This window comes from Bombina bombina, chromosome 6, assembly GCF_027579735.1.
Source record: "Bombina bombina isolate aBomBom1 chromosome 6, aBomBom1.pri, whole genome shotgun sequence".
Taxonomy (NCBI): Eukaryota; Metazoa; Chordata; class Amphibia; order Anura; family Bombinatoridae; genus Bombina; species Bombina bombina.
Window position 1 is genome coordinate 840,370,613 of NC_069504.1, and position 16,315 is coordinate 840,386,927.

At 41.3% G+C, this 16,315-nt stretch overlaps 1 protein-coding gene across 2 annotated transcripts in view; it reads right to left on the reverse strand.

Annotated features, from left to right (window-relative positions):
* Positions 1-2,449: 2,449 nt before the first annotated feature.
* Positions 2,450-16,315, reverse strand: part of LOC128663748 (calcium-binding mitochondrial carrier protein SCaMC-3) — a 173,028-nt gene continuing 159,162 nt past the window's right edge. For both annotated transcript variants that reach the window (XM_053718230.1, XM_053718231.1), the window contains one exon: positions 2,450-6,511. In XM_053718230.1, coding sequence (XP_053574205.1) covers positions 6,327-6,511 — 185 coding nt within the window. In that variant the 3' untranslated portion in view covers positions 2,450-6,326. The remainder of the gene's footprint in view (positions 6,512-16,315) is intronic.

A 16,315-nucleotide genomic window follows, 5' to 3' on the forward strand; every position in this document is an offset into this window, starting at 1 on the left:
ATGTGCACATGGTCATACTAATATAGTACAGGCTATGAAGGTGCATAGTACTTACCTGTCAGCACCTTTGTCTACCATGCTCACCTTAAATGGACAATCCAGTCAAAATGTAAATGCACATAGATTATATGCATCTTTGAATAGAAAGATATTTGCAATATACTTGTATTAGCAAAAATGCTTCTAGTAAAAGTTATCACTGTTTTAGTGTTAACATTGTTCTCTGCACGTGCATATGAAGCATAGCTAAATATTGTCACTGCACCCATATTTTAAATAATGTAGCTGCTCAGATCATCACTGGGGCTTGTATCATGTCAGCAATTAACAAATTGAGTCATTACTAGATGGTACAAGCACCTAAGGCTCTCTGAGCAAGTGCTGTGTTTAACCCCTTGAGTGCTAACGACGACTCTGAGCCGTTGCAGAGTTTCCCACTCTGGTGCTAACAACGGCTCAGAGCCATCGCTAGCACTCTCCCACCTTGAGGGGAGATCTGGGGGCTCCCATCCGCTCTACCCTGGTGATCGGGCCAGCATAGTGACAGGCATCGCCAGGGCTTCACGTTATGTGCAATGACGTCAGGCGCAATGACGTGATGACTTCACCACGCAACTTTATTTAAAATTCACAATGTTAAGTATAGGAGCAGGGGCATGCAGCTTATAAGCCTGTATCTCAGGCATCTAAGCAGCTACAGACCCTAAGACCCCGCCTAACCTTTCCAACAGTGTAAGTCTTGGGGATCTAAAAAAAAATAAAAAAGTTAAAAAAAAAAAAAAAAAAAAACTTAAAACAGCTTAGCACCCAGGTGGGAGATGTGCTTATCACTCAAAGGGTTAAAATGCTGGGTGCATGTGCATAATTAAATACGTTTTTTTGAAACAGCTATAGCTTTTATTAGAAGCATTTTTGTTCAATACCAAAAATGCACCCCTGTGGTTTTAAATTTTGGCTGGAATATCCCTTTAAACTGCAGAAGACTACTTCCAGTAGATGGGCCAATCTGAGGCAGTGCTAGCACATTGCCAAGGTTTTGGTAAGGTTTTAACAAGGAGCAGCACACTGTAGACTAGGGGATTGTTGGGCATGCCCACATTTGCCATGGGAAGCTGGTGGCATCTCTGCAACTGGGAGAAGATAATCACTGCCTGGCTGAAACTCCTTTCTACCATCTAACCTTTTTGTAGGTTCTCTGAGGAGTAAATGGGTGTCACAATTGGTTAGTGAACCCCTGTCAAACTACGTGCAGATCAGAAGAAATTTACTGAGGGATTATAGGAAAGTAGGCGGGATTTAAACATCTACAATGTTGCTTCCCCCCCCCCCCGCATAGAAGACTGGAGTTTAATCCCACATGTTATGGCTCATACACTCTCACCATCTTATGAAAGGAATATCTTTACCTTACATGTAGCCGTTGCAGAGTTTCCCACTCTGGTGCTAACAACGGCTCAGAGCCATCGCTAGCACTCTCCCACCTTGAGGGAGATCTGGGGGCTCCCATCCGCTCCTACCCTGGTGATCGGGCCAGCATAGTGACAGGCATCGCCAGGGCTTCACGTTATGTGCAATGACGTCAGGCGCAATGACGTGATGACTTCACCACGCAACTTTATTTAAAATTCACAATGTTAAGTATAGGAGCAGGGGGCATGCAGCTTATAAGCCTGTATCTCAGGCATCTAAGCAGCTACAGACCCCTAAGACCCGCCTAACCTTTCCAACAGTGTAAGTCTTGGGGATCTAAAAAAAAATAAAAAGTTAAAAAAAAAAAAAAAAAAAAAAAAAAAACTTAAAACAGCTTAGCACCCAGGTGGGAATGTGCTTATCACTCAAAGGGTTAAAATGCTGGTGCATGGTGCATAATTAAATACGTTTTTTGAAACAGCTATAGCTTTTATTAGAAGCATTTTTGTTTCAATACCAAAATGCACCCCTGTGGTTTTAAATTTTGGCTGGAATATCCCTTTAAACTGCAGAAGACTACTTCCAGTAGATGGGCCAATCTGAGGCAGTGCTAGCACATTGCCAAGGTTTTGGTAAGGTTTTAACAAGGAGCAGCACACTGTAGACTAGGGGATTGTTGGGCATGCCCACATTTGCCATGGGAAGCTGGTGGCATCTCTGCACTGGGAGAAGATAATCACTGCCTGGCTGAAACTCCTTTCTACCATCTAACCTTTTTGTAGGTTCTCTGAGGAGTAAATGGGTGTCACATTGGTTAGTGAACCCCTGTCAAACTACGTGCAGATCAGAAGAAATTTACTGAGGGATTATAGGAAAGTAGGCGGGATTTAAACATCTACAATGTTGCTTCCCCCCCCCCCCCCCCGCATAGAAGACTGGAGTTTAATCCCACATGTTATGGCTCATACACTCTCACCATCTTATGAAAGGAATATCTTTACCTTACATGTATCTGTAGCAATTTAAACACACAAATCAATTTCTTTTAAAAATATTTTTATTCTGTGTTTTAACAAGTTTATATTTGAGCACAACTCAATTGCTCTATATTTTAGACACAAATCACAGGAGATTTTTTGAAAACCACAGAAGGTATGTGTTGTGCCACCAAATGTAACAGAAAGCAATTCTCTGAAGGTATGCAGCATATGCATACTATGCCCAACAGAGTAATGCTTGATAAACATACAGTATTAGCCATTGCAAACCCAATATGAGGAATGCCCTGAACTCTAAAGTATTCAACAGTTTATGTCCAACAGGGACAACATAAGGGTAAAAAGCTCATCATAAATAAAATATTAGTCAGTGAAGAAAATATAGATAACACATGATGCAATGTTCTGCATGGATTTAGCATTGGCTAGTGCATATACAACACTGATAACCTAAAGAGTAATGCTTTACATGGATACAGGAGTGGTCTGTTTAAATACAAAAGATATTGCAGATGGAGTAATTTAGTAATAATCAGTAGACCAATGTTTTGCAGCAGTAGACAGTGCATATAAACAGCAGAACAATGCTGTGCAATGATGCAAAATTATACAGTGAACATACATAGGTGATAAATACTGGAAAAGTGCATTGTAGGGCACAGTAAAGACAGCCATAGGCTCCCACAATATTTGTTTTCATTGTTGGGAGACACAATTGCCCTTACCATAATAGAATCAATTGAAAGATCATCTTCTACTCCTTATAAGGAGATGTCAAGTACAGTATTTTGGTAAACTTTGCTATAGATCCTATGTGAAGCGCTATTAATATTGACAGAGCCGCAACCCTGTTGCTATCAATAATGGCTTGTGAGGAAAAGTTAAGTAACTTGAGCACTGTGGCAACCTCCAATTAACAGCAAAGACTATTATCACTATGTGAGCTACAAGTACACAGAGTAATAGCTATAGTATATTATGACTATCACTAAGATGTGTGGCAACCCATAGTACTCACATCTTTTATACTGACTTCTAAAAGCAGTTGTACTTTTACCTGTAGCACAGCTGCTTTTTGGTATATAACACTCAATTAAGAGGATAAAATCCCAGCAGAGTTTAAGTAAGACCTCTGCCCATCCGATCAGGTTAACCCTAACCATGACCTCCCCTAATAAAATACACATAACTCTGCTGTCATGATGCCCCTCGCCTCTGTTATACCTAAATGCATCTTCCTCTAGTTCAAATACTTATAACTACTGTATGCTGTCTCAAGACCTCACAGCAAAATTAACCCTAACCAAAACTTCCCACTACAAGTTATCCTGATAGCTGGCTCTCTCCCCAGCTTAATTACCCCTAGCCCAACCCCATATGCAATCAACCTTAATGGCTGATTTCCCTTCATTGAAACCCCTGTACTATAAGCATCCCCCACCACGATTATCTCATCAGTAACACTCACTAACTAAAAATGTAACTTTCCCATATGCAACCCTTTATTAAAAGTCCCCTTATGCATGATCCAGCCCCCTATTGCAAATAACCCTCATAATACCTATAAATTCTAAATTACAAGAAAATAAACCATCCCTGAAGTCCTTTGGATTGAGAGCAGATAGGGTTAAAGAGCTTTAACACTGGTAACTGTGTAATATATGTACCAATGCTATAGCAGTTCAGGTCAGAAACTCCACTGTAGGGGTGTTCAAAGCCGCTATTTATTCAGTGAGCCACATACAATGAGCTGTCTCTACACTGCAGTGCAAGTATAATCAGGTCACTAAAATGGAGCCGTTATGAAACATCTGGATTTGCTTTCATTTTTCACAGTAACTATATTATTGCGATTTACATAGGATCTAGGCCTTTGTCACCATTAACTATGCACCATATTTTTTTCAATGACAATGTAGTATCTGGATAATCATGTAATGCATCATTTTGGAGAGGTATATGTTCTCTTTCAAATAAGAGGGTACTTATGGATATATGGTCCCCTCATTTATTAATCTAAACCTAGTTTCGAAATTTAAAATGATGAATGTCATTGGTTCTATTTTTAAGCCAAGTGAGACATACAAAGCCCAGGGGAAAATTGACCACTAACTGAAAAGTCTCCTCTTTCCAATAAAAAGTTGCTGCACTAAGAGCTCTTTTACGGTCTATCCTCAGGATTAGACATGGGTGCAAGCTGCAGGTGGGGGTATCTGTCACCCTCTTGCCCTCCTGTGGACACCCATTATGACAGAGCAGATCTTCCACTGCAACAAACAGCAGAACAGTTTAGAATAAGGGATAACATTTTTTTTTGTACCAGAATGACAACAGGTTATCAAAACCCTATCGAGAAGAAACTGAAATAAGTCCTGATTTAGTACAAACCTCAGCCCCTAACAATGATCTGCATGGATATCTGACCTGTTAAAGACAAAAGAAACCTACACTAGGGCAATACTGTAAGTTTCCATTGCCTTCCACCTTTAATAACAAGTCTATCCTGAAAAATATAAGATGCAGCCAATTGCATTTAGACTGTGCCAATTCCCAACCTGTGAATTAAGGTACAGAACTAACTTCTGGTTAAAACATTGGATAATTCAAAGTGTTACATTTTTTTATGGGTATTGCAGAAGGCAGATCAGTGCCCTATTTGCAATGAACAAAGCAAAGTTATGTTCAGCTTACATGTACTGTAATAATGCAGAGATTGAACATCTAATGCATGAATCTGATGTATGCTTATAAATAGCATAATACTGCAGAGCTGCCATGTGCACAGACAGCAGTGCAAAACATATAAAGGTGTCCCTTAATTATTGCAAGAGTTACTCCCTATTAGCTATACAGCACCACCGTTCTTTTTCAAACAGGTCTCTACATTCAGTCCCCTTCAAGAAACTTCAAAAAAGTACACATGAATCAAAGACATGCAGCCTAACTGAATGTAGCACAACTATCTATATTTAGATAAATTATCTATAAGTGAGGCCAAATGTCAGTGTAAATACAGTAATATATACCAGGATATAAAGCATGGGGCCCTGCAGTTTGAATATTTTAAATAAATAAAATTAGTTTGTTCTGTGAACTCTAATGTCAACATACAGTATATCTATATATAATAAAGACATCATAATAAATATGCTCACATTCTTCAGATATGTAGGGCATTTATGAGGTCAATGCCACCGACTTCAGATAGGAGTCGCTTTAACAATACTAAATAAAAAGCATTCATGTCAGTGGTCAAAGTAAATACATGCGTGTTTGTTTCAACTATACAACCTGCATTTCAAAACTACAAGTCCCAGAATGCAGTAAAGCTGCAGAGAGGCATCATTTACACACATTCCAAGCAGAAAACACTGTACATTCAAATGATGCACTCTAGCAGTTTCCCTTTCAAATTAGTTTTAAATAAAAATGTAGGCCTCTTAGGGCCCCTACAAAATCATTAATAGATCAATCTTTGGATCATGCAAAATATACAATCATTAAACTGTGATATTCGCTTGCTTCACATTATAGCCCTTAGCTAAAACCCCTTTGGGATGCTGAAACACAGTCAGTGGAGGGATGGGTGTAGGTTATTAACCTACCTCTCTCAATAGCATATTAAATATAGGCAGTATTAACATGGAGAGAACAAAAAAAAAATCAGTGCACACATTGATCTCAAAAGCTCAGTATCACATACAAATGTCAAGTTTGAATAACTGAAAAATGGCCGACCAATATGGAAATTTCTGCTTGAGATAAGTTAGGTAAAAAGAAGGATGACTGTATTTATGTTTGTTCAGTGAAGTTTATGGGTAAAAAAGAGATTATGGAGAAAAGGTTTTGAAAGTCTCTTGCACTTAAGAAGCTTGGGTCCTTCAACAAAAGATAGTGGTCCATACTGGTGTGTTGCTCTCACCGGCTGGTCACACCGAGTACGCGTTTCATGTTCTCATAAACTACATAGCTGATGCTGACAGCAGGTATCACTTTCATGAAGTTTGGAGCAATGCCCCGATATAGTCCCAGAAAGCCTTCTCTGGCCACAATATGTTTGAAAAGGGCAACCATTGTCAGCTGTGGAGAACCCTGTACAGCGGCTGGTAAAAAGAACAAGAAAAACAAAGAATAACAAGAATTTTTCAGTTGCAATATGTTGCATTAATAATTTATTTTATGGTATTTAGCTCTAGATCATCTAAAATCTTAGTATTCTAGAATTACAAAGATCTAAGTGTACTACCATTATTTAAAACTGACATTAATTTAATAATGATGCATAGCCACAATCAGACATATAAATGCACCGCATAATTTTTTTTATGTTTACCTGATAAATTATTTTCTTTCCTGGCATGGAGAGTCCACAAATCCATTCAATTACTAGTGGGAATTCAACTCAGGGCCAGCAGGAGGAGGCAAAGAACACCTCAGCAGAGCTTTAAATATCCTCACACTTCCCACAATCCCCAGTCATTCAGCCAAAGGAATATGGAAAGAGAAGAGGACACAATGGGGTATAGGGGTGCTGAAGTTTAGAAATGAGAAAAAACAGAATTTATGTTTACCTGATAAATTTCTTTCTCCAACGGTGTGTCCGGTCCACGGCGTCATCCTTACTTGTGGGATATTCTCTTCCCCAACAGGAAATGGCAAAGAGCCCAGCAAAGCTGGTCACATGATCCCTCCTAGGCTCCGCCTACCCCAGTCATTCGACCGACGTTAAGGAGGAATATTTGCATAGGAGAAACCATATGGTACCGTGGTGACTGTAGTTAAAGAAAATAAATTATCAGACCTGATTAAAAAACCAGGGCGGGCCGTGGACCGGACACACCGTTGGAGAAAGAAATTTATCAGGTAAACATAAATTCTGTTTTCTCCAACATAGGTGTGTCCGGTCCACGGCGTCATCCTTACTTGTGGGAACCAATACCAAAGCTTTAGGACACGGATGAAGGGAGGGAGCAAATCAGGTCACCTAAATGGAAGGCACCACGGCTTGCAAAACCTTTCTCCCAAAAATAGCCTCAGAAGAAGCAAAAGTATCAAACTTGTAAAATTTGGTAAAAGTGTGCAGTGAAGACCAAGTCGCTGCCCTACATATCTGATCAACAGAAGCCTCGTTCTTGAAGGCCCATGTGGAAGCCACAGCCCTAGTGGAATGAGCTGTGATTCTTTCGGGAGGCTGCCGTCCGGCAGTCTCGTAAGCCAATCTGATGATGCTTTTAATCCAAAAAGAGAGAGAGGTAGAAGTTGCTTTTTGACCTCTCCTTTTACCTGAATAAACAACAAACAAGGAAGATGTTTGTCTAAAATCCTTTGTAGCATCTAAATAGAATTTTAGAGCGCGAACAACATCCAAATTGTGCAACAAACGTTCCTTCTTTGAAACTGGTTTTGGACACAGAGAAGGTACGATAATCTCCTGGTTAATGTTTTTGTTAGAAACAACTTTTGGAAGAAAACCAGGTTTAGTACGTAAAACCACCTTATCTGCATGGAACACCAGATAAGGAGGAGAACACTGCAGAGCAGATAATTCTGAGACTCTTCTAGCAGAAGAAATCGCAACTAAAAACAAAACTTTCCAAGATAATAACTTAATATCAACGGAATGTAAGGGTTCAAACGGAACCCCCTGAAGAACTGAAAGAACTAAATTGAGACTCCAAGGAGGAGTCAAAGGTTTGTAAACAGGCTTGATTCTAACCAGAGCCTGAACAAAGGCTTGAACATCTGGCACAGCTGCCAGCTTTTTGTGAAGTAATACCGACAAGGCAGAAATCTGTCCCTTCAGGGAACTAGCAGATAATCCTTTTTCCAATCCTTCTTGAAGGAAGGATAGAATCCTAGGAATCTTAACCTTGTCCCAAGGGAATCCTTTAGATTCACACCAACAGATATATTTTTTCCAAATTTTGTGGTAAATCTTTCTAGTTACAGGCTTTCTGGCCTGAACAAGAGTATCGATAACAGAATCTGAGAATCCTCGCTTCGATAAAATCAAGCGTTCAATCTCCAAGCAGTCAGCTGGAGTGAAACCAGATTCGGATGTTCGAACGGACCCTGAACAAGAAGGTCTCGTCTCAAAGGTAGCTTCCAAGGTGGAGCCGATGACATATTCACCAGATCTGCATACCAAGTCCTGCGTGGCCACGCAGGAGCTATCAAGATCACCGACGCCCTCTCCTGATTGATCCTGGCTACCAGCCTGGGGATGAGAGGAAATGGCGGGAACACATAAGCTAGTTTGAAGGTCCAAGGTGCTACTAGTGCATCCACTAGAGCCGCCTTGGGATCCCTGGATCTGGCCCCGTAGCAAGGAACTTTGAAGTTCTGACGAGAGGCCATCAGATCCATGTCTGGAATGCCCCACAGGTGAGTGACTTGGGCAAAGATTTCCGGATGGAGTTCCCACTCCCCCGGATGCAATGTCTGACGACTCAGAAAATCCGCTTCCCAATTTTCCACTCCTGGGATGTGGATAGCAGACAGGTGGCAGGAGTGAGACTCCGCCCATAGAATGATTTTGGTCACTTCTTCCATCGCTAGGGAACTCCTTGTTCCCCCCTGATGGTTGATGTACGCAACAGTTGTCATGTTGTCTGATTGAAACCGTATGAACTTGGTCCTCGCTAGCCGAGGCCAGGCCTTGAGAGCATTGAATATCGCTCTCAGTTCCAGAATATTTATCGGTAGAAGAGATTCTTCCCGAGACCAAAGACCCTGAGCTTTCAGGGATCCCCAGACCGCGCCCCAGCCCATCAGACTGGCGTCGGTCGTGACAATGACCCACTCTGGTCTGCGGAACGTCATCCCTTGAGACAGATTGTCCAGGGACAGCCACCAACGGAGTGAGTCTCTGGTCCTCTGATTTACTTGTATCTTCGGAGACAAGTCTGTATAGTCCCCATTCCACTGACTGAGCATGCACAGTTGTAATGGTCTTAGATGAATGCGCGCAAAAGGAACTATGTCCATCGCTGCTACCATCAACCCGATCACTTCCATGCACTGAGCTATGGAAGGAAGAGGAACGGAATGAAGTATCCGACAAGAGTCTAGAAGTTTTGTTTTTCTGGCCTCTGTTAGAAAGATCCTCATTTCTAAAGAGTCTATAATTGTTCCCAAGAAGGGAACCCTTGTTGACGGGGATAGAGAACTCTTTTCCACGTTCACTTTCCAGCCGTGAGATCTGAGAAAGGCCAGGACAATGTCCGTGTGAGCCTTTGCTTGAGGAAGGGACGACGCTTGAATCAGAATGTCGTCCAGGTAAGGTACTACTGCAATGCCCCTTGGTCTTAGCACCGCTAGAAGGGAGCCTAGTACCTTTGTGAAAATCCTTGGAGCAGTGGCTAATCCGAAAGGAAGCGCCACGAACTGGTAATGTTTGTCCAGGAATGCAAACCTTAGGAACCGATGATGTTCCTTGTGGATAGGAATATGTAGATACGCATCCTTTAAATCCACCGTGGTCATGAATTGACCCTCCTGGATGGAAGGAAGAATAGTTCGAATGGTTTCCATCTTGAAAGATGGAACCTTGAGAAACTTGTTTAAGATCTTGAGATCTAAGATTGGTCTGAACGTTCCCTCTTTTTTGGGGACTATGAACAGATTGGAGTAGAACCCCATCCCTTGTTCTCTTAGTGGAACAGGATGAATCACTCCCATTTTTAACAGGTCTTCTACACAATGTAAGAACGCCTGTCTTTTTATGTGGTCTGAAGACAACTGAGACTTGTGGAACCTCCCCCTTGGGGGAAGTCCCTTGAATTCCAGAAGATAACCCTGGGAGACTATTTCTAGCGCCCAAGGATCCAGAACATCTCTTGCCCAAGCCTGAGCGAAGAGAGAGAGTCTGCCCCCCACCAGATCCGGTCCCGGATCGGGGGCCAATATTTCATGCTGTCTTGGTAGCAGTGGCAGGCTTTCTGTCCATAATCTCCTCATAAGGAGGAGAATCACTATCGAGCGCCTTTATCAGTTCATCAAACCAGAAACATGCGGCTGTAGTGACAGGGACAATGCATGAAATTGGTTGTAGAAGGTAACCCTGCTGAACAAACATCTTTTTAAGCAAACCTTCTAATTTTTTATCCATAGGATCTTTGAAAGCACAACTATCCTCTATGGGTATAGTGGTGCGTTTGTTTAAAGTAGAAACCGCTCCCTCGACCTTGGGGACTGTCTGCCATAAGTCCTTTCTGGGGTCGACCATAGGAAACAATTTTTTAAATATGGGGGGAGGGACGAAAGGAATACCGGGCCTTTCCCATTCTTTATTAACAATGTCCGCCACCCGCTTGGGTATAGGAAAAGCTTCTGGGAGCTCCGGCACCTCTAGGAACTTGTCCATTTTACATAGTTTCTCTGGGATGACCAACTTTTCACAATCATCCAGAGTGGATAATACCTCCTTAAGCAGAATGCGGAGATGTTCCAACTTAAATTTAAATGCAATTACATCAGGTTCAGCCTGTTGAGAAATGTTCCCTGAATCAGTAATTTCTCCCTCAGACAAAACCTCCCTGGCCCCCTCAGATTGGGTTAGGGGCCCTTCAGAGATATTAATATCAGCGTCGTCATGCTCTTCAGTAACTAAAACAGAGCAGCCACGCTTACGCTGACAAGGGTTCATTTTGGCTAAAATGTTTTTGACAGAATTATCCATTACAGCCGTTAATTGTTGCATAGTAAGCAGTATTGGCGCGCTAGATGTACTAGGGGCCTCCTGAGTGGGCAAGACTCGTGTAGACGAAGGAGGGAATGATGCAGTACCATGCTTACTCCCCTCACTTGAGGAATCATCTTGGGCATCATTGTCATTATCACATAAATCACATTTATTTAAATGAACAGGAATTCTGGCTTCCCCACATTCAGAACACAGTCTATCTGGTAGTTCAGACATGTTAAACAGGCATAAACTTGATAATAAAGTACAAAAAACGTTTTAAAATAAAACCGTTACTGTCACTTTAAATTTTAAACTGAACACACTTTATTACTGCAATTGCGAAAAAACATGAAGGAATTGTACAAAATTCACCAAATTTTCACCACAGTGTCTTAAAGCCTTAAAAGTATTGCACAGCAAATTTGGAAGCTTTAACCCTTAAAATAACGGAACCGGAGCCGTTTTAACACTTTAACCCCTTTACAGTCCCTGGTATCTGCTTTGCTGAGACCCAACCAAGCCCAAAGGGGAATACGATACCAAATGACGCCTTCAGAAAGTCTTTTCTAAGTATCAGAGCTCCTCTCACATGCGACTGCATGCCATGCCTCTCAAAAACAAGTGCGCCACACCGGCGCGAAAATGAGACTCTGCTTATGCTTTGGGAAAGCCCCAGAGAAATAAGGTGTCTAATACAGTGCCTGCCGATATTATAATATCAATAAACCCAGATAAAATGATTCCTCAAAGCTAAATATGTTTTAAAACTGAATCGATTTAGCCCAGAAAAGTCTACAATCTTAATAAGCCCTTGTAAAGCCCTTATTTACCATCGTAATAAACATGGCTTACCGGATCCCATAGGGAAAAATGACAGCTTCCAGCATTACATCGTCTTGTTAGAATGTGTCATACCTCAAGCAGCAAGAGACTGCACACTGTTCCCCCAACTGAAGTTAATTGCTCTCAACAGTCCTGTGTGGAACAGCCATGGATTTTAGTTACGGTGCTAAAATCATTTTCCTCATACAAACAGAAATCTTCATCTCTTTTCTGTTTCTGAGTAAATAGTACATACCAGCACTATTTTAAAATAACAAACTCTTGATTGAATAATAAAAACTACAGTTAAACACTAAAAAACTCTAAGCCATCTCCGTGGAGATGTTGCCTGTACAACGGCAAAGAGAATGACTGGGGCAGGCGGAGCCTAGGAGGGATCATGTGACCAGCTTTGCTGGGCTCTTTGCCATTTCCTGTTGGGGAAGAGAATATCCCACAAGTAAGGATGACGCCGTGGACCGGACACACCTATGTTGGAGAAAACGTCTCAAAAATTAAATAAGGGCGGGTCATGGACTCTCCATGCCAGGAAAGAAAAGAATTTATCAGGCAAGCATACATTTAGTTTTCTTTCCAATGGCATGGAGAGTCCACAAATCCATTCAATTACTAGTGGGAACCAATACCCAAGCTAGAGGACACAGAATGGAAGGGAGGGAAACCAAGACAGGCGGACCTAGACAGAAGGCACCACCACTTGAAAAACGTTCCTCCCAAAAGAAGCATCAGCTGAGGCAAACACATCGAACTTGTAAAAGTTGAAGAAGAAAAAAATGCAACAAGGACCAAGTGGTCATCTTGAAGATCTGTTCCACAGAGGCCTCCTTTTTTAAGGCCCAGGAAGAAGAGACAGCCCAGTGGAATGAGCTGTAATCTCCTCAGGAGGCTATTGTCCAGCTGTCTCATAAACCAACCGAATAACTCTTCTCAACCAGAAAGAATGAGAATAAGAAGTGGTATAAAATTGACTATTCAGTCCTTATTAGCTGCTGATTTATTTTTTTTTTGAGAATTTTTTTTATTGAGGTGTGTGAGACATACAATAATAAAGAACAGGGCTTTACAGGCATGCAACACTATAGTCAAGTCACTTTCATACAGGTGCATGATATAACACTTCCATTGCTACACAAACCGACAACATATGCTAAGTTAGTTGTGTACCCAGAACCAGTCTAGGTCCAGCTTTGGATTATAGTAGCATCAGTTAGTGGGATGGGAGATACTGAATAGGTTAAAAAATAACATTGTATATAATAGTTTATTTTATTGTGAAGCCTGTGTGAGTTGGACCTCATTTTTACTATTTGTATGGCATTGGGGTAACTATTATGTAGATCCCTTACGGATCAGTTAAGTGAAATCAGTTGTTTTAAATGTTAGTTACATATACATATCAGGAGCATGGGGAAAGAACAGCGGACCAGAGCCGCTAGAGTACAAATATCTGGCATCTGGGGTTGGGAGTAGGGAGAGAAAAAATAAATAAATAAATAAACAAACAAATGGAGAGTTAGGGGCGAAAAAAGTAGGTTGTGGTATGTCAATTAGGACTACATGGGAACTGAACCCCTATATGTATTTTAAACCTTAAGTAGAAAGCATTCTATAGCTGCTCTAAAATAAAGGAAAATAGCCTCTCAGTGTTAGTCTGTGTAGGTCAGGAAGTAGATGTTTAAATGAATAAAATGACAACTATAGTAGGAGACAACTAGTGAATAAAAACTTATGTAACAGACATGGAGGAAACTCAAAAGAAATTACTAGTCTGTAGGATAATAGATGGTGTCCTAATATTAGCTGGTTTAGATATCATAGCTTAGAAAGAGTGAAGTCATAAACATATAGAATGCTTTTCATAAGAGCAATGGAGGTTTTAACTATCGCTGTTATTGCAGCTAACACTCTAGTTTCTTTTCATTTGAGGTACAACATTTTAATGTAAAAGTATAGTTTAACTAATATTAAAGGACCTCTACAAATCCTACTTATAGAGCTTAAACATTACTCTCCAGTATGATCCAGGAGCAAGTAGAGGGAGCAGTGATATATCATCCAATCAAAGCTACATTATGCTAAATAAAACATAACCTTATAGTAAATCTCAACTATTCATCTGTTCTCAGATAACTAAAAATGTAACACAAGGAGGAGGATCATATAAACAAGGAAAGGTCATTAGTGTCCAGAATAAGACCTGGAGGTTTATGTGGATATGTAGTGGCATTTAACCCACTCCAGATTTTGAGTGGGTAAGGCAAAATAGAACCAGAATTCAGATGTGGCTCCGTAACACTCTTAGGTCCTGTATCTGTGTCACTGGGTAGGCGATAGAGTCCTGGGTAAAATAGCATAATGACCTGCGTTCCTCCTCTGGCAAAGTCAAGACCCATGCAGGTACCTTCTCACACCTTCGGCTTGGGGCCATCCATAGTAAGGCAGTATGTGACCCAGCGTTAACTGCTCCTGTGGACAGCTTAATTTCTGAGTAGTTGTGAGGAAATGTCTCAGTACTTAAGATCTCAGTGTGTGGCGGTGTACGCACTATCCCTACAGTATCTTGCACAACAGATACTTCACCGTCTCTCATAAAATGTTTTCTAGCTGACTCTGGGGGGGATCTTCAAATTCCCCTGTTGCGAAGTCGCTGTGAGTCTTGCGGTAGTTGTTTAGCCAGGTCAAATAATGCTAGCAGACTTTGCTTTAGATCAAAAAAGTGGTCATCTAAATGAGATAGTATCATATCCTCCCCCTTGTCTGTGAACTCCATATCCTTGGGAGATTAATGTAGGAGTATATAAGTAGCCACCAGGAAATATTACAAGGCCTGTCACCCTCTACTTTCTTTCGATAGACTTTTGCCCAGACGCCAGCGGGAAAGGGAGGGGGAGGGTAAGGGGGGGTTCAGCAGCTCCAAACGTGAAATACAAAATATTTTTATTGAGCAAGGCAGTTACGGCAGAAATAAGTGCAGGAGAAGTCTGGTTGTAGGTCCAAAACTTTTCCGTTGTCTTGTCAATCTGCAACTTGCTACATAACGTTAGGGCGGAATATTCCGCTTTAGCAGGCAAGAAGAGGAGGCCTAAAATGGTGGCTCAGCTTTTTAATAGTTCAGAGCTGCGTCATATCAAAGCATTGTATCGGAGCTTCCTCACTTTAATCTCCATCACGTAAGCTGGTTTGGTTCCACTTGATGAAATGTCAAGATAGAGCATAAGTTGAGTATTGTCTTAGGAGATAATGACTTTTAATAGCTTAATATAGAATTCCTATGGAGAGCTCCGTGTAAAAGCGTCCACTCCACTTGGCAGTTAGCTCCCTCCCCCACTAAGTGTTGATTTTAATTGCACATCCCAGTATTTTATTCTTTTGCGTTTATAATAAAAGTTATGTTTTACTTCACATTCAGTGAATTACCCTTCAGCCCACTTCATGCCTATATACTAGCTCATGATTCAATTATCTGTCTGCCTGGAGTGCTACAAGTGTATTCTTGAATGGTCCCTTTTCCATTCTTTTGTAGAATATGAGAATAAGAAGTGGCCTTCTGGCCCTTAAGCTTACCAGAGAAAACAACGAACAGGGCAGTAGATTTGCCAAAAAATTCTAGTTGCCTGCAGATAGAATTTCAGAGCATGCACAACCTCCAGATTATGCAACAGACATTCCTTCTGAGAAGAAGGATTAGGACAGAATGAAGGAACAACAATTTCCTGATTAAGACTGCGGTCCGACACTACCTTAGGAAGAAATCACAACTTAGTACGAAAGACCGCCTTACCCGCATGAAAATAAGGTAAGAGGAATCACACTGCAGAGCCAAAAACTCGGAACTCTGCGAGCAGAACAAATAGCGAGGAAAAACAAAACTTTCCAAGATAACAACTCAATATCAACAGAGTGCATAGGCTCAAACGGAGCCTGCTGCAGAACCTTAAGAACAAGATTAAGGCTCCATGGAGGAGCAACAGGTTTAAACATAAGCCTGATTCTGACCAAGGCCTGAACAAAGAATCGTACATCTGGCAGGGCTGCCAGACGTTCATGCAAAATAATCGGCAGCACAGAGATCTGACCCTTCAGAGTACTGACTGACCAGCCTTTCTCCAGGCCCTCCTGTAAAAAGGGCAGAACGCAGGGAACCCTCACCCAACTCCGAGAGAAACCCCTTGGATTCGCACCAATAAAGGTATTTACGCCACACCCTATGGTAAATTTTGTGAGTTAATGGCTTACGAGTCTGAAGCATTGTATCAATGGACCTTTCTGAAAAAAACCACGCATAGACAAAACTAGGAGTTCAATCTCCAAGCAGTCAGATTCAGAGAATCTAGGTTTGGATGTAGGAAGGAACCCTGAAGTAGAAGGTCCTTCCCCA